The sequence below is a fragment of the Barbatula barbatula genome (assembly GCF_947034865.1).
Source record: "Barbatula barbatula genome assembly, chromosome: 13".
Lineage (NCBI taxonomy): Eukaryota > Metazoa > Chordata > Actinopteri > Cypriniformes > Nemacheilidae > Barbatula > Barbatula barbatula.
In genome coordinates this window covers 16,220,700-16,243,797 of record NC_136776.1, presented here as the reverse complement: position 1 = coordinate 16,243,797, position 23,098 = coordinate 16,220,700, and the positions used below count along the sequence as shown (strand labels likewise).

At 35.3% G+C, this 23,098-nt stretch overlaps 1 protein-coding gene across 12 annotated transcripts; it reads left to right on the top strand.

Moving 5' to 3' along the window:
* Window positions 1-2,770: 2,770 nt before the first annotated feature.
* On the top strand, window positions 2,771-21,669 carry ptprc (protein tyrosine phosphatase receptor type C). 12 transcript variants are annotated; one of them, XM_079471995.1, is made up of 38 exons: window positions 2,771-2,919; window positions 3,000-3,091; window positions 9,621-9,635; window positions 9,871-9,924; window positions 10,857-10,958; window positions 11,038-11,094; window positions 11,363-11,458; window positions 11,544-11,594; window positions 11,758-11,850; window positions 11,954-12,004; window positions 12,321-12,383; window positions 12,553-12,573; window positions 12,736-12,972; window positions 13,460-13,639; window positions 14,219-14,326; window positions 14,443-14,574; window positions 15,047-15,190; window positions 15,307-15,477; window positions 15,685-15,905; window positions 16,059-16,122; window positions 16,223-16,325; window positions 16,419-16,453; window positions 16,536-16,636; window positions 16,744-16,834; window positions 16,919-16,986; window positions 17,068-17,104; window positions 17,233-17,330; window positions 17,410-17,535; window positions 17,624-17,781; window positions 17,997-18,132; window positions 18,906-19,052; window positions 19,159-19,249; window positions 19,570-19,703; window positions 19,879-20,013; window positions 20,095-20,217; window positions 20,332-20,498; window positions 20,582-20,717; window positions 20,801-21,669. In XM_079471995.1, exons 2-38 carry the CDS (start codon window positions 3,037-3,039, stop codon window positions 21,107-21,109), a joined length of 4,110 nt encoding a protein of 1,369 aa, XP_079328121.1. In that variant the 5' UTR covers window positions 2,771-2,919; window positions 3,000-3,036; the 3' UTR covers window positions 21,110-21,669. The 12 variants fall into 12 exon arrangements, with proteins under 12 accessions (XP_079328121.1, XP_079328122.1, XP_079328117.1 ...); XM_079471996.1 differs by having other exon boundaries at window positions 10,854-10,958; window positions 11,044-11,094; XM_079471991.1 differs by having other exon boundaries at window positions 10,854-10,958.
* The last annotated feature ends 1,429 nt before the right edge of the window (window positions 21,670-23,098 follow it).

The window sequence follows — 23,098 nt, the reverse complement described above, 5'->3', positions numbered from 1 at the left end:
GCAGAGGCTCAAAGGGAGAGAATTTTGTCTTTTAGTGATCGCCGGATGGAGACAGGGAGAATACCGGCGCTGCTGGAGACAGTGAGTCCGCTGAGCAGGGGGTTCAATCCATTGTGAAAGCTTTTGACAGCTTTTGGAAGGCTTTTTTAATCGTCTACTTTTGTCCCAGTGATATTAAGCTTTGGGGGGTGTCTTCAGTGTGCAATTCTCTAACATTTGTGTGTTTTTTCGTCACACAAACTCCTAAGAAACGGGCACCTTGTGAAGTATAATAAAATGATCATGGGATAAAACATATTTGAAGAATGTTGGTAACTAAACAATTGCTGTATCGTTGTTCTTTTGTGTTCTTCAGAAGAAAGTAATTTAGGTTTGAAATGACATGAGGTTGAGTAAATGTTGACAGAATTTTCATTATTGGGTGAACTGTCTCTTTAACATAATGCTGCTCTAATGTGTTACGATTACATTGTTTCATACATTTACACAAGTAGGCCAACATGCAGGTTCACAATGGCTAAATGCTAAATTAATCTTTGCCACAGTTATAGAATTAGTCATCGGTCTAACAATGTGTTTAAGTGGGCGGAGTTGATGCGTCTGATGGTGCATTCACAGATCTGCAAGAGTGTTCTTAAGGGTGTGCGTTTGTGTGAAGATGCCTACGGAAGTGGTTGATGCAGGCGACCCACCATACAGTTTTATGTCTAAGGTTACATTTATTGCTTTAAAACAACATTAAGCTTGTTTAGTTTGCCAGTGTTATTAAACATGCGCTTGGATAACATATGATAATGTAAGAGAAATGGTTAAAACTCCCACCAAAAAAAACGTAAAACAAATAAACCAGATCTAAGTAAGAGGAATTTACATATAATGTTATAAGGTACGTTAAATTCTCATTAGATTTTGGATGGACAGATATTTTTGGATTGAGATTTTACGGTAAACATTTTATGGTATCTATATGTTCATTCAGATCAAAGGCTGACTTTTTATCTCCGAGTTTTCAATCTCACGCCTCTTTATTTCTCTCTTTCTCTCTGTGCTACTTCCTCAAACAGGCGGGAAACCAAAAAAAAAGAAAGGAGAGAATAAGATCAAGCAAGGAAGTGGTATCTTGCAGCGTTGCCTACATAAGTGTAACTGCACATGAATATATGTCACTATCAAGCGCATTACTCATTTCGTTTTTGAAGTTAGGTCTGTGCATTTAACACATTAACATTTCCCTTTCTTAAAACTTTATTCAGACTTTAGAATAATTGATAACATTACCAAGTTATAAAAAACAAATGAATCGGGATGATTTTTGAAGGCTTAACAGTGATTAAACAATGAATTGTTAAAATTATGACGACTACACTATAATGTGTGTTACAATGGGCTCACATGCAAATTAAGAAATGTTGTATTTAAATACTGTATACATAATAGGACATTTGTCAAATGTCACATGACCGAACCGGAAAACCCATCTTGTTACATCTGCGTGATGCAGAAAGTGTTAACAGCAGTAAGAACTAACAGAGAGATTAATAAAGTAATCTTGAGCTATTAAACAAGTTGTTTTCAGTTTTTTGCATTGTTCAAATGTCAGTAAGAAAAATTAAATAAAAAACATATCTTTATATAAATCTGTATATGAGACATCCATGTTGATCATTTTTGGTGGCTCATTTAAATGCATTTTAAGTAAAGCCCTTAACTGTATCTTTGTTCCCGGTTTTGCATGTGACGTTTACCATAAACCCTACATATGATATATATGTATTTATCCTTTCAGAAAATTGTTCTGCACCATACAGCACATCTGATACACTTATACAAAAAACAGAATACAAATCAATTTGCATATGCTATTACTAGGCATTGCTACAGCATAGCAACCTCTTCAACATTGATATACTAAAAATAAAAAGGTTCCTCTTAATATTATTGATAAAACAAGTCTATCCACCTGCTAGTCAGCAATTTGCAAACTATTGGCGCAGTAGGGTAACATGTATTATATGATCAGTAATGATGCGTACAGTATAAGCGCATGCTGTTTGTACCTAAACTGTTAAAAAACTGTAATTTTTACACTTTTATTTGATATAATTTTCACAAATGTGGAATAATTACAGATATAAACTGCAAATTTAGGTTTGGGGTAAAGTAACAGGAAAAATGTAAGGTAATTGTTATTTTACGCCCAGCTGCCGGAATATTACGGTTGTACTGGATTTTCTACAGTGTATTTCATACAATTGCATGTGTTCTTCAACAAGTAAAATTTAACCCCACAGAAATGCATATCACTTGCACATAAAAAGAGTTAATCGGCACAGTTTTACCATAATTCTTTGTGAATTTGGCAACTTGGCGGCCGCCATGGCCTCATGGATAGAAAAATAGTGTATATCCAATGCAAACTTAAAAGTCAATCATCCGGGTATTTCTCACTCATTCTGTTTGAATTCTTAGTATGTCACATAATTTTCACATAGGCCTACTTTTAGATTTCAAAAAAAGTCCTCCATTCAAAGCATCAAAGTCAAATGTGAGATTTTTTGTGAGTAAAGAACATAATTGAACTTTTGGTGATGTTTTGACGTGCCGTTGGGCTTTATCTACATTGCCTTGAAACCTGGTTCAAAATATGCATTTTCACAAACTGCTACTCTTGCTGTCAGTGAATGCAAAAGTGAAAAATCATTTTCCCCATTCGAAGGCCATGACAGTGTGCGAGGCAAGAGATGTGTGTCGTAGATGAAAATGCAACTTCCTGTTAAGAAAGGGCCTTAACGCCGAGTCGAGGAGGAGAGTGTCTCTCTGACTCCGCTCTCTCTCTAGACCTGTAGACACCGGATTGAAGGTTTTATTAGGTGGAAACACCCCAACAACTGGACCGACTGATTAGACGACTTAGAACACGTAAGATAAAAAAGAAATGAGAAGGAGACCAAACGTTGAAACGTTCTGGTGGTTAATTCAGATCTGTGTGTTTCAAACAGGACATATGGTGTCTTAGAGCCGTTTCAAACCTTGGATATGGCGAGATTTTTCGGACTAGGTCCTTTGATTTTGGTCCTATGTGTGGCTCTGTGTAAGTATATCAATTATTATACATCATAGCAAGTTTTTGGTTTGGCTAAATGGTTTATGGTTGACTTTGTATGATTCGTTCATCACGATTTCTTTAAAATTTAGCAGAGGTTGTTACTAATGCGATTGTTTCTCATTACGACTTTTAGTTGAATTGTTGTTTTCATATAACAGTTGTTTTGTAGTCACATCTGGAATTTTTGTTTGCATCACGATCACTGTAATTCTTTACAACGTGCAAATGTACATATTTCTGTCCAAATCCAAAGGAATGGATAAACTGAACTGCAACATGGAATGACATCTAAGTGTATAAATACCAAACAGACATTTTGACAATATGTTCATGACTTTTCATTTGTATCTCACAAAAACACAATTTGATGGATTAGGAAAGATGAATCTTTAGTCAAAGAGTGAAGTTGTAGTTTTGTAAATGATTGCGGTGTTGACCAATATATATCAATATAATCAAAGAATACTATATAAAGGGTTTAGGGTTTCATTTTCCTCTTGTGAGTAATGATGGACATCCGTTCTGAATGTAACCTGCTTGAAGGCTGTCAGAGAGATGGTTGATGTTTGGGCGTGTCCCCTGAAGACCGTCTTGAAGTTGTTCTTGACTGACTGATGCTCGGTGCTTGAGCTGTCAATCTTTCTGAGCTCAGAAAACTTTCTTTTGACGGATGCTGTTTACATCTTATTTGTTGTTTTTGAAAATGAATGTGCAATGTTCTACAAGCAAACGTTCTTTGAAGCATTTCAGCAAACTTTTTTGGTTGTGTGTTGGTCAGTGTGGGTCTCTGGAGAAGAAAATGTTATTGATGTTGCGTTATACGGTGTTTGGTTTCTGGTTCTTTAAACTTGAATGGTTCTTTCATGCCATACAAACCTTTCTTGGTTATAATCGTCATCTTATATGCGTACCTTATTATTAAAGTAAAACTATATTCTTGTCATATTTTTTCAATCTTTTAAATGTTAATACTTGAATAAATACGTATAATCAGCTTTCTTTTTGGGCGTCACACAACACTTCTTGCTTGATGCTCTCAAACATAACGCCTTGCTAAACAGGCCTTTGACCACTTCCTTGTTCCATTTCGAGCTGGTTCCTGCCTTGGAAATTTCCCGGCTAAAACGCTCTGCTCGCGAGAGTTACTGAATATCTAATGCTGTGAGAGGAAGACGAGCTTAAAAAAGAGATGTGTATTTTAAGTGCTGTGGGTCCAGATCGGATGATGATTTCTGTGACTGTAAATGCAAATCACAAAAAAAGAGAAGGTACATGAGGTATTGGCGCTTCATCGTAGATTCAGGTCTGAGAGGCATTGCTTTTAAGCCACGACAAGTATGTATGTGGATAAAGTCTAAATTTACACACTTTCTGTACTTAGCACATTTGCAGTTGAGACTTTAAAGGTATGATTTGGAAAAAAGAAACTTGCGATTTGTGTTTCATTTGTAGTCAATTGGGTTTTGGTGTCCTAATTTAGTTATCTGGTTTTATTTAGGACACTTATTATTATTACTGACCTAAATAAATGAGGATAATAGCAATTATTATATGACAGCGAAAGTAATTTTAAAGAAAAAAAACTTCTTCACATCGCCATTACATTAATAATAAGCTTCAATTACTTTTATAATGTACATTAAACAGATAAAACATTGTAATAACTAGTTCTCAGGCCTTGTGGGTTTTTAGTAATGCTTAGTGGTAGTATTAGCTGAATATGTATTGACTGTTTTAGCATTTAGGAATAAGACATCCATTCAAATCCCAGTGGCTAATAACATGCCCCGCCCCATATACTTTTTTATCCATTGAATACCCTGTTACGTCACACTTTGGAAGTCACATGTTCTTGGAATAAGGCGATCAAATGATTCATCACATTGAATATCATCCAAATAATATGATATATGTCTGTGTACTGTGCATATATATTTTGTATTTATTATTTATAAAAATGTATACATATTTGAATACAAATAACTACGTAATGTTTACGCTATTTATGTAAATATCTCCTGAATATGTATACATGTGTGTGTATGCGTTTATAAATATAAAAAAAGCAATATGCACAGCTCACAGACATATATCATGTAAACACAAACTTTTATAATGGATAATCGTTTGACAGGCCTATAAAAATAATATTTTTAATATGTGAAACCAGGTTTAGCATTTCCTCTTCCCTCTTCCATAAAATAATAACAGTTGTGATGTTCCTTCATAGTGTTGTTTAATACAAAACGTGTATTAAGGATCCCACATGTGATACAAAACTAGGTCTGTTACATTGCATTGACCATATGCGCCACTTGCTTTATTTTTGTCTGTGTGTGGTTGCTGTGGCGTGTGAAGAGAAGCACAGTTTTAACACCTCATAATTAGACAAAGAATTACTGAAAAGATTGCGGTTCAATTGTCAAATATGTTAAAAACATAGCAGTGTTTAAGCACAAATGTTAATTTAATCCATTGTTAAATAGTCTAGTTTGCTGTCGAAAGAGCACTCCAGCAAATGTTTTTGTTTGTTAATACTTCTCTGTGTTTTTAACTCGAAAACAGCCAAACTGAGGTGCACGATTTTGTCTTTGGGTCGGTGTGAAAATAATGGATAACATTTTGGACTTTTATTAATTGCAGTTTAGTTCAGGTATTGAGCATAAAATATGTTTTTATTGTACAAAGAAATGTGCAGCATTTCAGAAATAATAAAAGAGCAGTTGATCTATTTCTAATTAGTCTCAACTCATTTTCTATAAATAAACTGTGAATAAATGGCATCGTGAGATCAGGAATCGCATCGCATTGTGAGCGGAGTGAATCATTCACATTTACATTTACGCATTTGGCAGACGCTTTTATCCAAAACGACGTACATTTCATTATCCTATACATTCATTTCTAAGTGTGTGCAATCCCCTGGGACCAAATACATGACATTTGCGTTGTTAATGCCATGCTCTTACCACCGAGCTACAGGAAAGCTACTACCGTTTCATACCCACCGCATCATTACATCCCTATTGCTAACAATCACAAAATACAGTCAAACCAAAAATGATTAAGACAGCAGATAAATGATTTTTTTAGAAATGTTTTACTAGTTGTAGTGTAGTTCATTTATGTAAGAGAGGATAGTAAAATAAAGTAAACTGTGACACACCCAAACAATTCATACAGTGGACTAGCTGTAAAATTGATAAAACTGGGACCAAATTATTCAGACACTTTGACCTGACCAAGTGTTTTTTTCTTTAAATGCTAATGCATTGCTTGGTTATTGGTTAACCTGGTTTGCCAGTATCGATATATCTGACAGCTATTTAACCTAATTCAGTTGTGAGCCAACCTAACAGAAGAATGACCAAAACAAATCAAATATCAACTGAAAGGTAGTCATATTCTTCAAGGAGGAACTAAAGCCAATAAACTGATCATGTGAGAGGTGTCTAAATAAATTTGGGTCAGACTTAACATTAAGATCAAGTCAAACTTGATGTAGTTTAAAGCACTAACAACATCGAAAGATAAGCATGACGTGTGTTGTCAAACACACTGTGTGTATAAAGTCATCTCAATGTAATATCAATACAAAGCTACACCCTAAAATTGCCAAATGACATTTACCTGATGTATGTGAAAGGCAAGTTAGTCATTATTCTCATTTTTTCATTGCTTTCTACATAATGGGTGGACCTGCTAAAACTGCGGCAGCATAATGCATGCATCAAGCCAAACCACATCCGGGGAAAAAAAAAATCCTGCCACTGACGTAGGGTAAAAAATCCAGTTATTAAAAGGTACTTCTTAGCTTTGTGAAATAGCAGACTTGATTTCCACAATTAGTCAAGTTAGTGTTAGAATCATCACTTATATTCAGTGGTTAATGTGCGTGTTTGCATGCCTTCACTTGACCAAATTCGTTATTCATACTATTTGTTACAGCTTTCATAGACAGTACAGCTAGATGGTATTCGCATGTCTTGCTATTTAAACCCCACCCGCACAGTTACAGTGTGTTTTTTTCCCCATACACTGGTGTAGGAGTTAAATGATGCATATAGGCCTATTTGCAAAAAGCCAAGTGTACGTACAGTACATTATATCAAGCAGAACAGAAACCAAAGTGTCTTCGTCTGGGGGAGGGGGAAGAGTTTAGTCAAGCTACAGGAAGCTGTGGTTGAGAAACTGAAATAGTTTGTGCGCGCTCGCCGTTTCCATGGCAGTCAAGTCGCACTACATACACACCACTGCTAGTGACTCTCTTCCCTGATACGAGATGATGGTTTGACAAGACGTATATCATTCAGTAAATATTCTGTCTTTAGTTCTTCAGTAGGTTATAGTTGAGTTGTTTTTCAAATACATTCTTGTTAAGTTGTTACAGAGTACATTTATATCATCCGCACTGGCTAAAAAGTGGAAAGTTGCTTTTCGGCACTGGCTTTAAAGGTTACGTTTTCATCTCCCTATAGATGGTGAAGCACAGTGCAAGCTAAACAAAGGTCACATTTCCTGATAGTTGACTTGATATATTTCTTAAATGTTATAGGTTGTGTTTTGCCTAAAATGCATTGTAAATTCGTTGGCATAATATATTTCATTCGAAATGAATTAAAAAAATCAGGTAATAAAAAAATTAATTGTACAGTAGCATCAATTAAAGTTTAATATATTATCAAATATTACTTGACTTAAGAAATTAAGTAAAATATGTTAAAAATAAAAAATACAAATGGCAAACAAAGACATTGACTTCATTTATGTGAAATTAAAAAAGAGAATAACTGTCACAGTATTCATAAACAAAAATGTTTTACTCGGAGGCCGCCATTTTGTTTTGTGTCAAAATACTTGACATCAAATGGTTGCAACCCAAACCTGTTCACTTAAAGCTACGGCACACATGTTTTCCATAGATGTAAATATATATCAGTAAAATATTAGGTGTCAAACATGAGATCAAATACACAGGGACAGTAGGTGGCGGTATGTCCTCTTGACACAAGCCTGCCTGCTACAAAAGAAGAACGCGTGTCTGTGCAAGTTAAACACGAGCATAAATCACCACTTTAAAATACCGTCTTTAAGACCATTAAGAGTATTTAAGACATTATCATCCACCATTATCGTATACTTTATACATTTTGTGTATACTGATAAACACAGTAACAAGATGCTTGCGGTTTGACTATTCTTTTCTGTTTAAGATCACAAGTAAATGTACCTCAGCTATTGACTGAGAGAGACAGCATCAACATCAAAATGTGGACAAAATGCATTTTATAATGGCAAGAAAATATCTTGCATATCATAAAATTGGCTATGATTTTTGGTTATTAATATGTTTGTTTTGTTTCTGACAGACAAGATTACAATGTATGAAAATACACCAAACAGAGACATAATTTTTTTTCTTTATTATTTAAGCATTCTTTTTTGTTACATTAAAGCACCCTTCAGTATCTACAGAGGAACTAATGGTTTCTATTCATGCGTGACTTCCCTAGGCAATTTCCAGTTGGGGAGACTTAAAATTAGAAAATTGTAAAATTTAGCAGATGCTTTACATTGCGGCACACGGCAGTGGTATATAGAAGTAGCAAAGCCGTCAAATTTACGTCATTTCAGATTTTAACTGAAGATTATGAGGGTACATGAATTATAAAAAGAAGATGACCCACATTGATAAGCTATTTACTATAAACGCTGCAATGTTTCATGAAAAATAAGAATTGTCTTTTTTTTTCACTGGGACTTTAAATCGTACCAACCGGAAACTACCTAAGAATGTTCATTTGAGACGAGAAGGTCACGCATGCGTAGAGTCCATTAGTGTGTCTGCGCCTGTGCATGCAACCAATGTCATCGAAAACAAAAATGGTGGCCTCCTTAGGTTTTATGTTTTTTTTAAAGAAATGTAAATATTTGATTTGTTTATAACGACACATGATAGTAGTGTAAGGCTATAACAATGTATTGAGGCATACAAGTCTTCCTTGATCCCTTTAAATTAGTGGGACGTAAAATAACATGTATTGCCATGACTTACACACATTTTCGTTTTACATACTGTTCAAAATTTTTGTCCTCGAATATTTTCTTTTACCTTGTTGCCTCAAAATCTTTCAGTTGTCTCAGTTAAAGTTTTGTAAATTTCACAAACGTCTGTTGAAAAGATTGTTGCCAAAATTGTTGAAAGATATAATGCAACAATTTTCTAAATGAATAAACTGATATGGGCTGAATTTGAAAAATGTTACAACCGAGCTCTAAAATAAGGACCTAATGCTGTTTTATATAAGGTAGAGCTCTGACAAATGGATTAAAGCAATGAACAGAGTTTAAAATAAACATTTTCATTGAATAATAACTGACGTGACAAATGTTAGCTTGTTTTTCTGTTAAAGTCATAGAAATAACTTCAAGTTTGGTCATTTTACTATAATTTGTATAACAGTAAAAGGTTTCATTCAAAATGAATTAATAATGTACCTCTTTCCTTCCACAGGTCATGGGCAAAACGGTATGTGTCTATATAGCTCTGCTTGATATTTAATGTTTACAGGATGCATGATTTACAATAAGTGTTTAGTGTTCATTTGGCTAATAAATGTTTACCAGATTTGATGTTATTTCATTTCGGATGTTGTTTCTAAACAGCTCCTGTAGTGTAGTTATACATCGTGGCCATGTTTGTATATGTGATGTGCTTTAATGTCATCTCATGGTACCAACTGAGCTAAAACCTATAATTATAGACATTGTCACCAGCACATCTTCCACTGCACCAGATCCTCCAGACACCCCAGGAGGTAAACCTGACATCATCATCATCATCATCTCATAAACCTCACACTCCTGCATTTCTCTTCTCTCACTCATCATCTCTCCACACTCTGACCTTCATCTTTTCATAATCTTTTGCTACAATCCTTTTCCCCTCATTTTACAATTTATGTAAAGCAAGAATAAAAGACATCGTGCCACACTGTAAAAACGCAGAAAATGACCAGTACATTTTACTTTATTTTACATTTTATAAATGTAATTTAATGCAGTGCAAAATGTAAAATACAGGTAAAACAACTGTAAAAAAGGAATACGGACAATTCCTTCATATTAAAACAGTATATTGTGCACTATTGTTACACATTTTACACGAGTGCAGGTCTACTAACAGTTTCTTTACTTGTTTGGCATAAAAAACTACTGTCTGTATGTACTGAAGACATGCAGTGAAGATTTGTGCTAAGGCGGCTGCGACTGGCTTTACTGCCTATGCATTTGTAGGTGTTTCCTCTTCAGACTTAAACTTTATTGTAGGAGAGTATTTCAATGAATCACGCGACGTGATTTACTAAGAAAAAGCCACAAATAGCAGTACAGCGACGAGTGCAAACCTAACGCCCCAAAAAACGTGTTCCTTTGCTAATCCGTGCTATTTATGTGCTTTTCCTGTCATTTCTGTGTGCAAATTTGATATACATATTATTAGCACAAAATAATGCTCAAGACAGCATAAACATGTTTTTAGTTCACAGAAAATTATTTGAGCTGTTTGAGACAAAGTGAGCAAGAGAAGCGGTTTATTTCATCACGTAACCATTATCATTTACACGTAGGAAATATAGAACCAGATCAGACAATCCAAACATCCTCACCCCCACTCAACCCCTCATTCGATAATGCACAATGTGATCTTTCAAAAGCACAAAGTATTCTCTAACATTTATTTATTTAGCAGGAGGAAGCCTTTCTGAAAGTAAAGATACAAACAAAACATCCTCATCCTCACCCTCACCCCCACCCACCCCCTCACTTCAACATGACAGCACAGCTACTGCAGGTAACAGTGTGATATATGTGTGAGCATTATAGAAAATGATACACAGCATCAGATGATCATCAGGTATCTTTTACCATAGTAACAGGCCCCTCACCCGCATTCACTTCTCCTCTGACCTCACCAACCAAAGAGAAAGGTAAAGTTACTTTCTATGAAGTGCACTTCTCCTTTCATCAGGTAAAGCTGCTGTAGTACATTTTAGTGTTGAGTGAAGTGTTCGATTCCTGATTTAAACATCTAGTATCTTTTGGTACCCTATGTTGGTATCTTGGTGTCCATAAGAATGCTGAAATGGAGTGAGATGACATCATGATAAAACAATATTCAGTTCAGTGTTTATTGATTATGCACAATGTGATCTTTCAAAAGCACAAAGTATTCTCTCACATTTATTTATTTGGCAGAAGGAAACGCTTTTAACAGTAAAGATACAAACCAAACATCCTCATCCTCACCCCCACCCACCCCCTCACTTCAACATGACAGCACAGCTACTGCAGGTAACAGTGTGATATATGTGTGAGCATTATAGAAAATGATACACAGCATCAGATGATCATCAGGTATCTTTCACCATGGTAACAGGCCCCTCACCCGCATTCACTTCTCCTCTGACCTCACCAACCAAAGAGAAAGGTAAAGTTACTTTCTATGAAGTGCACTTCTTCTTTCATCAGGTAAAGCTGCTGTAGTACATCTTAGTGTTGAGGGAACACCATTCAGTTCAGTGTTTTTTGATAATGCACAATGTGATCTTTCAAAATCACAAAGTATTCTCTAACATTTATTTATTTGGCAGAAGGTACAGAAGGTACTTCTAACAGTACAGATAAAATCCAAACATCCTCACCCCCACTCACCTCCTCACTTCAACATAACACATCTACGACAGGTAACAGTGTGATACTGTAGGACTTTGTCTGAATTTGAGTATTTCAGTATATAAAATGGTTTCCAGTATCAGACGATCATCGGGTTCTTTACTGTTGTAACAGGCCACTTACCCGCACTCACTTCCCCACTTACCTCTGAACCAGGAAAGACAGGTAGGTGTGGAATATGTACTGTGTAATGTTAAGACACAAACTATTTTGAAAAAAAGATGTATCACATGAAACAGAAACGGGAAAATGGGATAATGGACAGGAAACAAAATATCTTGAGTTTGATATAATGTCAACTTGAACAAGCTTTGCGGGTTATGGCTTTCTACTGATATGGAAATATGATCAAACACGCTTATTTTGGTTGTTGTTATTTTTGTCTAATAATAATAATAATCTCATCAGACTGTAATGCAATGTATTAACACACTTTGCAGTTAATGCAATGCATAAAGTAAAATAGACTTCCTCTTTGCAGAGAACAAAACCACCTCACTTACAAACACCACCACTGTCTCACCCACATCCACCTCCAGCACAGGTATACCCGCATTCAACAAACACGCCAGCATGGGCAACATCTCACCCTCGAGTCTGAATACTCTGCATATTCACTCTTCTTTACAAGTGATCTGTTTTCTTTATCAAATGATCTGTTGTATCAAAATCACATAACTTGGGATTGACTTTTAAACTTTTGCTTTCCTTAGGCCCTGATGCACAAAGCAAATGTGAGTATCCTTATGTTCAAGTCAGCTAACAGTGATGATCCAAACATGAGTTTACAGCAAACTGGAGGAGAAGCATGTTTATATAGCTCGTACATTATTTTTGCAAAAAAAACATTTGCTTCTGTTTAGAAATGTGATAATGTTTGTTTGTCTCCTATAAAGGCAATTTCAATGCTTCGATGACTTCGAAAGGCTTAGAGGTGATGATTTTCAATGGCTCTGCTAATGCGACATACACTGTCCAGATAAGAGAAACTAATGGGACTGGGATCACAACCAAAGAAGGCATAAAGGAAAGCCTCACAATACCGTTTGATCAGTTAAAACCGTGCACTCGATACACCATTGAAGTAAAAAACTGTAAAGTCCCTGGAATCTACACTTTTGACACTCATACCGGTAAGATTTAATGATTTAATTCATCTTGTTTTGCTGGAGGTGGATGAATGAAAATGTTATCAGTGTTTGTCACCTGCTTAACCAGAACTTTCTTCTGCACGGTCTGACATTCATTGTATTTCATGCGTTTGTCAGTCTGGAGTGAAATCAAACTTTATTTAACAGCAGGTCAGAAGAATTGTGACACTTTACAATAAGGACCAATTTGTTGACATTTGTTAAAGCAAGTGCTTTTATAGCATTTATTAATCGTGTAATGTAATGTTATATCATGTGAATAAATATTAGTTCATGTTTTATGAAGAAACATGAATTACTGTTAATCATAAATGAACCCTGAACCTTAACCTGAACTGTTATTGAGAAGAAGGTTAATTCAGGATAATTCAAGACATTTGTAAACTTGTGAATATAAAGATTTTTATACTATAAAGACTGTAATGTTTTATTATGTTCTGTATGTATTGTCTCTCATTCTCTTCTATAGATGAGAAAGGTCTCTCTCTCTCTGTGAAATACCAGAGTGATACACAGGCCTGTTATAAAGATGGAAAGTGGAATTTGAAAAAGTGTGTTGAAATAATAAATGAGAAAGCATGTAAAACTGTGCCGTTAAACGTTACACTTGAGACATGTAACTACACAATGATGGCCATGTTACCCCCAGGTTGGTATTTATTAAAATAAACAGCTTTAACTTTTCAAATATTTGTTATTTAATGGTTCAAGTTTACTGCTGATCAATCACAGAGGTGCATAGAACATAGATGGATTGTCAAGTATACAGTATTTAGTCTTGGTGTGGTATTCGCTTTCTTTGACGTTGATGTTTCTCAGTATTCTGCACACCTTTGTCATTCAGAGCAACACAAAACAAAGTTTGAGGTCCATTTACATCAACCTTGTAAGTGGGGGACATCACCCCCACTGCTGATTTATATGTGTCATTATACAGTATAATGGATTTTTCTATAGTCTTTTAATTTAGGAGTTAAAGTTTAAATTTAACAGGATATGTAATTGGAATAACAGGAAGGATAATTTTCTAAATACAGTTGCATTCTGGGAATTAAAGCGTTTTATCCTGATCAATACTATAAAAGTTGATGTTTCAGTCCATATTTAATTCACCCATTCAGTTTTTCCAAGGCCTTTGTCAGTCCTGATGTTGTCTCAGTTTTGTGTGTCTGATCTGAATTAGGCCATTTTTCCTGTATTTTAATCAACTTCATCAACTTTGTTTCAGACAAACCTAAAATAACCTATAATAAAACAATCCCCACTCGGTTTATATGGCGTAATAAACCACATGACTGTAATGACACACACATGCAAGTCAAATGCACCGGAGATGGTAAGTATCACAAATGTGAAGCATTGACACTTTAAATGTCTAATAAATATTTGTACGTCACATACATATTCACATTTATGACAGTTAAGCTGATAATGGATGTTATTTTTTGTCAGCTTGGAGTCATAATTTTAATTTAGATCAGGATGTGTCCTTTTTACCCAACAAAACGTATGAATGCAAAGGAGAATACTCTTATAAGACTATAACCATCAAGAGTGAAAAGATTCATGTTAACATAACATGTGGTAAGTTGATAAGAAAAATGCAACTCTGTGTTATTATGCTTCATTTAGATTCTGTGAAAGTGTATTATGTTTTAACAAACCATTTAACTGCTTAATGTTTTTATTTCATGAAAGGTTTTGTTTTATACCTTTAATACAAAGTAGTTTTATGTCACAATCAATTTTAAGGGTTTTTCAAATTGTAACTAAACATTGTTCATAAGCAAGTTCATTTAAAGAGGTTGACAAAGTATTCATATAACTGCAAGATATAACATTAATGCTGGTTAAATGTAATAAACCTGTGGTTATTTTGTTGTAAGAAACTTGAGGAAGACTAATTTATAAAGCCAATACAATGACCTTGAAAGAAAAATGGCATAAAAACAACATTTTAACATTTGCCACCATAAATTAATATGTTCCTTGTACCGCAAAATCTTTAAAATGAGAATTGATGTTGTGTTTGTGACTTAAGTTTTCTATCTTACAGATTGGCAAAATGATAAATTCAAGCCATTTCAGGATATTACAAGCAAGTCCTTCGTCATGTCATGGAAATCACTAAATAATAAGAACTGTCCAGGGATTAAATTTGACTATTATGAAGCCAGATGCCGTAGTAAAGATGAGAGCTGTAAGTCTGCTCTCTTTTAATTTAGCATGTTGCTGTATAATAAATAAACTGACTTTCATTCTGTTAGTAGTGTTACTGTAGATGTATGTCACATACAGGTATGTTTTTTATTTAAGGGACAAGTTGTACACAAAACGATGGCACAGCCTGCAGTTTTCACCAATTAAAAGCATTTACTAAATATACATGTGAAATAAGAGCCAAAGTCGACACCAGAAACATCAGCGACAAAAATGACACCCGTCACTACATAATCTTTACTGGAACAGAAAAAACGTTTGCCGACAGTAAGTATCTTTAAATTCTACAGATGAATAAAATGATGATCATTAGGAAACTCTCATGTTTAAAGAATCTTGCTTTTGAAGAGGAATAATGAAGCACATTTATTTATATATGGGATTTTTCATTATATACCTCAAAAACAGCACCTTATGCGTTACCTGTTGCTGAACACACAGGGTTCATATGTTGTTTGTCTTCTCTTTCAATAGAACCCGAGTTTAACGGGGAAATTAAAACAGAAGTTGAGCCATCCCATAATTCAATTAAAGTCAAATGCAATGATATCAAAGGGAAAGACTGGAATGGAGAAAAGGGACATTATACAGCCAAACTGGGATACGAGGGACAAACTGATATAAAGCCAAAAACTAATGAACAATGTTCATTCATATTTAACGACCTTTACTACCTAACCACCTATAACATTGAGGTATTTATGTGTCATCTTATTTATCAATGTTTTTCAATAATAATCATTCGAGCCAAAGGGTCACACGTGTCAGACTTTCTTTTAAGGAAAACTAAGTAAAGCTTCTGTTTTTATTCTATATGTGCATTCACTGTATGTATTTATTCAATTTAGGTTTCAGCCACAAATCAGCAAGGAAATACATCTCTCATATTAGAAGCCAAAGCAACTACTAAGTGTAAGAACAACTTTTATCCTATTTACATTGAACATTTCCTCGGCGTAACCTAACAATTTACCATTGTTGACGATTTGAAGTTCCTTGTTACTTTTTTCAGATAACGATAAGGCTGTTATTGGATTTCTGACTTTCCTCATTATCATGACGTCAATTGCGCTTCTATTTGTGCTGTACAAAATCTTCATCCTCAAGCGAAAGCGGTCTGTGTCACAGTTTCACATATAACACAAATAAGTAAGCTGAGAGTTCACAAAAACCCTAATAAACTTTTCTGCTGGGATTTCTCACCACAGGAATGACGAAGATGATGACGTAATTCCTCTTACACGTAAGTGATCGAACGGCGTCTCACGTTGTCGATTCGGTGTTTGTTAAAAGACGCTAGATTAAATTTTCTACTTTTCCTCCAGAACCGCTCCGTAATGTCGACCCCATCGTAGCAGAGAATTTAGTTGATGTCTATAAAAAGAAGATTGCTGATGAGGGACGTCTTTTCATGGATGAGTTTCAGGTGATTTCATATCACTTTTTACAAGATGCAATATGTAGTATCGGCTCCCATTATAAAAGTGTGGTTGCCTTCAAATGTATTCACTAGTTTTATTGTCTTCTTTTTAGAGCATTCCCCGAATTTTCTCGAATTACACCGTTAAAGAGGCGAAGAAGCAGGACAACCAGTCCAAGAATCGCTATGTGGACATTTTGCCATGTACGAAATCCGAATCACTTTAATAATGTTTTTTTTATTTATGCAACGGTTTATGAATATCTGTGTTGGTTCTCATTTTGGCAGATGATTATAATCGCGTTTCGCTCTCGAGTGATGCCCACAATGACTACATCAATGCCAGCTTTATCGAGGTACAGATTTTTATATTAGCATTAATTTATGAATTACATCAATTTTATGAGTTGTCAAATTTAAATGTTTCCTCCATTCAGGGATACAAAGAGCCAAAGAAATACATTGCAGCCCAAGGTATATATATATATATATATACACATACACTCATACCATAGTTATAAAACAGAATGTTGCTACTTCAATAAGTGGAATATAAATGTTTAATTATATTTCATTTTTTCATGGTTGAACTTATTTTCCAGGACCCAAGGATGAGACAATTGATGATTTCTGGAGGATGATCTGGGAGCAGAAGTCATCCATCATCGTCATGGTTACCCGTTGTGAGGAAGGAAATAAGGTACGTCTACGTCTTTTCTGACTGATCAACATGAGCCTCGCTGTGAATGAATGGTTGTTGCTTTTTTTTCACCTTTCAGAGCAAATGTGCTCAGTACTGGCCGTATTTAGAAAGAGAAACTGAAATATACGAAGACTTTGTTGTGAAAATAAGATCTGAGGAACACTGCCCCGATTACATCATTCGCCACCTGCTCTTATCCAATGTAGGAGGAACTTTATTTATTCTATGTGCGTTATATTAATATTTCATTAAAGCTCAGAAACACTTTTAATGTGCGTGTGTGTTTACAGAAACGAGAGAAAGCCTCTGAAAGAGAAGTCACTCAGATTCAGTTCATCAGCTGGCCGGATCACGGAGTACCTGGAGACCCCAGTCTGCTTCTGAAGCTCAGGAGAAGAGTCAACTCCTTCAAGAACTTCTTCAGTGGTCCTGTCGTGGTTCACTGCAGGTAAACACACAACTATCTCTCTAAAGATCGTAAATAATATGAGGTGAAGGAGGATTTTTTTTACATACAATGACACAAACTCTCTCTAACAGTGCCTTAAACAAAACATACCACCACTGACCTCTACTGGTTATTCTTAGTTATAGCACCTCCCATTACCTATATAACACACAAGATGATGTAGATTCATATTAATGTGGTGTTTTTCTACGTAGCGCTGGGGTCGGACGCACAGGAACGTACATTTGCATTGATGCCATGATTGAAAGTCTTGAGGCGGAGGGCAGAATGGACATTTATGGATATGTAGCCAAACTGCGTCGCCAGCGCTGTCTCATGGTTCAAGTGGAGGTGAGACCAATGAAAAGAAGCAGATCTTGAACTCAAAATTGATTATTTGTCATATTGAGTATGAGGTTACACAAAACACAGTCAGGAACACAAAAATCATTTTATTTTGTCAGATTGCACGACAAAACGATGTTCAATTTTGTCCAGATATATTTGATTGACGAATGTTTCTTATTTTTTATTAGATATAAAATGTAAATGTATAGAAATATTTGTAAATTAATAAGATGATAAATCTAACTTATCTATTTTTGCAAAATCCCTAATAACTCATTTACATTTAACCAGTTTTTTTATTTTGGATTCCAATAAACATCAATTCAACTGCAGTTGGGTTGTTTTGATCAAGTAATAATAACAAAACAATACACAACAAAACACAATAAAAACATGAATAATGACGTTTAAAAGCTGAGCCATCTGCGTTTAGTTATGCTTGCAAATAAAAACTTAATTTGTCAAATTTAGCAATATGGACGATTGTTTTGTTGCTAAATCTGAAAACGTGTCACAGCAGCCTAAAATTTGGCAAAACATTTGTTGTTTATATTAGAATTCTGTGTATTATATTTACATTTTACTGTACAATATTTATATATATTTATAAATTTTGGAGAATCTGACAATATGGACAATTGTTTTGTTGCTAAATATCAAAATAGTTCATTTAGTTTAGCACCCTTTATTTCACAATCCAGCAGCATATTAACGGGACAGAATATTTCATGTTGTTCATGTACGTGTGGATGTGTTTGTGTTCATATTTTATATAGGCCCAATACATATTGATCCACCAAGCTCTGATAGAACATAACCAGTTCGGAGAAACAGAAATCCCGCTGTCTGAACTCCACTCGCAGCTCAACGGTCTCAGACAGACAGATGGAACTGACCCCAGCTTGCTCGAATTGGAGTTCCAGGTTTGTCATCTGTTTGGATGATGATGAAGAAAATATATCATCCACATCATTACACCGCATTCAGACTCTTTGTGATTTATCATTTCTTTCCTTTTCTCTCCTAAAGAAACTCCCTAAGTTTAAAAACTGGAGAACAGTTAAAACGGGTACCAGCGAGGAGAACAAGAACAAAAATCGTCACTCATCTGTTGTCCCATGTGAGTGACCACCATCAGCTTCATATAGGGGTTCATGTGCAAAAACAGATTTGGTTTTTTACACTTTCAAGTATCATGCTTTTTTATTGTGCATTCCAATTAATATCCATGCAGTAGGGTTCTTTCGATTGAGTAATAACATTAAAAAAGACACAATTTTACAATAAAAAAAGCAATAAAAAACAATAAACAAAAATGATTGCTAATTTTGCTAATTAACTCCTTATATATAAAAATGTGGCTAATGCTAAAGACTGTATCCAAATTCGCACCAGGATCGCAAATAACTAAAAAACAATATGTGAATGTTTCTGTTGCAGACGATTATAACAGAGTCCTGTTTAGACTGGAGTTGGAGCCCAACCAGACCAGTGACCAAGAGGATGAAGACGAGTATTCTTCATCAGAGGAAGAGGAGGAATCAAATGAATACATCAATGCTTCATTTATTAATGTACAGCAATGACTTATTACATTTATTGTTGATGTGCAACATACTATTAGCCAACAAGGGTTGTTTCAATCCAGCTTTTTTTGTTGTGGTTTGTAATAGATTGTCTATAAGCAAGTTTTTATTAATGATCAAAATCACACTACATTACTTCTTTCTTTTGTTGCTTTCTAAACAGGGTTTCTGGTGTGCGAAGAGTCTGATCGCAGCACAGGGACCTATGCCCGACACAAGAGCAGAGTTCCTGCGGATACTGTATCAACAACAAACTAAAACAATAGTCATGCTTACCGATTGCAAGGAAAATGATGAGGTACAACTTCCCAAAATATATGGAAAAAATGGATATTGACAGAAATGCGTTACGTTTCATGGCAACTCCATATTTCTCCAGGATTATTGCTCTCAGTACTGGGGAGATGAAAAGAAAGTGTTCGGAGAGATGGAAATCGAGGTGAAAAAGACAGAAAGTTTCCCAGCGTACATTAAACGGCATCTGGAAATCCAGTCCACAAAGGTACCCTTGATGTTTTCTCTTCAACATGGCGTAATAAGAAGTAATTGGGCTTTTGGCGTTTATCACACTTTTATAACTTATTTGAAACCTAAAACCGATCTTTTATTTTACCAGAAAAAAGAGGTGCTTGAAGTGGACCAGTATCAGTTCCTCCGGTGGAGAAACCGTGTGCTTCCAGATAACGCTCAGGAATTGATGGAGATGTTGAGGCAGATCAGAGTGGACGGTGGTTATGATAACAGCAAAATGAACCGGAACATTCCCATCGTGGTGCACTGCCAGTGAGTCCAGATACATACATGTACTAACATCCGTTGGCTCTTTAATTGATTTTTAACACTTTTAATGAACTACCTCGAACCAGAAATGGATCGTCCCGTACTGGAATCTTCTGCGCGTTGTGGAATATCTTCGACAGCGCATCTACGGAGAAGTTGGTGGATGTTTTACAGGCGGTCAAAAACGTGCGCAGGGAGAGACAGGGAATGATCCAGACATATGTGAGTTCTCCGTTGGTCTTAAAACTCTAAATCTTTTTAAATGTTTTTTGCAATGTTAAAATCCTTCTCAACGCTTTCCACAGGAGGAGTATCAGTTCCTCTACGAGGCACTAGAGGGCGCCTTTTCTATGCAGAACGGGGGTGTAAAGTCCCCAGCTTCCGACAGTGTGCAAATCATCAACGAGACCACAGCACTCCTCTCTGAACCAGCCAGTACCAAAACAGACCAGAAGGAGGAGGAAAGCGATGCCAAAGAGAGCGCTGAGAAGGAAGACACTCCTGCTGCGGTTACAGAAAACCCCAGCGATTCACCATCACCAGCAGAGGGAGCCAGTGAGATAACCTCCACTGAGGGCAACAGCAACGGACCGGCTGTCACTGTAGAAGTTTAAACAACCTAATAATAACATATTCTAATGGTCAGTATTGTGGACATTCTTCGGCATGACTTGAGATCAAACGTTGCTAGTTTGACACCAAGTGTCTTAAGGATGAGACACCAGCTTGTCTATATAGATAAAAAACAAAATTAAATGTTTCTATGTTGGAATTTCATTGTATATTTACGGTGCATACTGCAACAGCGCTTTTTAACAGTTTGTGTCTCAGGCTCGGATAAAAATTTCTGTATGATGCTGTTTTTGTGAAATCTGTCAATAATTGTTCATTTTAAGGCATGTTTCCGATTGCATTTTTGAATGTATTGTAAAATAAGACCTTAAACAGATATTGTCTATATTTTTGGAAAGCACAGTGTTGTTTTTAGATCTAAATTATGACGTAAAAATATTTGATGGGAGTGAGCGTTTTTTTAAAGAAAGAAAATAGGGGCAAAGACATCTTTGCACTACAATGCTGTCAACAAACTGCTTCACAATCTTAATGCATTTTTCATTTTAAGCAGATTGTTTATGTAACTTAAAAAGGAATAAAGGATATAGGCTTGAACATCTTTGTGTTACATGTTTACTTTCGTCACAAAGCGAAAAAGAATTGATGTAACAAACAACTTTGGGGTGTATTGCGGCTTCACGCTTCGCTTTTGCAGAAATAAGCATGCAGTTTATCATGTGTTATCATTTGTGCATCAACTAGGTCGGCATATTGATGCAGTTGTGCAGAATGCCTCAGACCCCCCTTATAGCATATTTAACCCATTTGTGTACTCACCAGGTGTGCAAACAGATGTGGAAAATTCCAATAAAAACTAAAATTGCATAAGTGTAATACGTGCTAACAACAAAAGGTGGCGCATGTTAGCAAATATGTGAGTACAAAGACTTGCGTGTGCAATTGATATATAAGAAAGTATAACAAGTAATAGAATATATATTTTTTATTCTTTTTGTGATGGCAGATTGTCAGCTAGCTAAAAATCCAGCTATAATTTCCCCTATTTATTTATTATTTTGTATATTATCATTCATCTGTTAATGTTTGTTTTAATATCATATCACTCAGAACTTCAGATATATTGATTTACTAGGCATATACAGTACATCTTATCAATTCTGAGTGTTTTTTTAACATTTTAAATGCATCTAAACAGACATGGGGCACAGTGTGTAAAAATATTTACGCTTTTATCCAAAGCGATTTAAATTGCATTATAATATCCATTTGTTTATAAAAGACACATTACAAATAAACAAAGTAAATATAAAAATAAAGTACCAAAAACGTTCATCTTCATATTTCGGAAAATGTGTTTTAAATACATGCATGTCAATTAAAACAATTCACTGCCAGTATATGAATCTTAAAATGATCCCATTATATCTTTGACCCTTTCGCCTTGTTACTACGTGTTAAAGCTACACAAGGGAATAGATTATATAGGACACCTTATAAGGTGAACACAAGCAGGCCTCACATGAGCCACACAGAGACACGTCCCCCTTAAATAAATCATAAGTAAATGTTTGAAGCATGATTTGCATTCAGCTGTCAAATGAAACTCCACCCCTGCATACGATTATCATATCATATTTCATGCAATATATAATGCGAGTATCTGAATGTATTTGATTGAAGCCTTATATATATATATATATTCAATAGGTTATATTATATATATTTGTGTGAAGCTGTCATTAGTGTGTGTTGTTTAGGGGAGAGGATTCATCTTTAATTGCACACTTCAAGCTCGATACTAAATATAGCGACAGAGCTGATCAGATGTTTTCTGCCGTTACTCTCCATGCATGTTAACAAACTGTTGGGCATGTTGCGTGTAGCTGTGTGGCAGCATATGCAAATGTGAGAAGTTTGGGAACGGGACATTTGCATTTATATTTAAAGCATTTAGCAGATGATTTTGCTTTTCCCGGAGTATTATTTCCTCCGATAACATATTTTTATTGAATTCATGACACATTAAC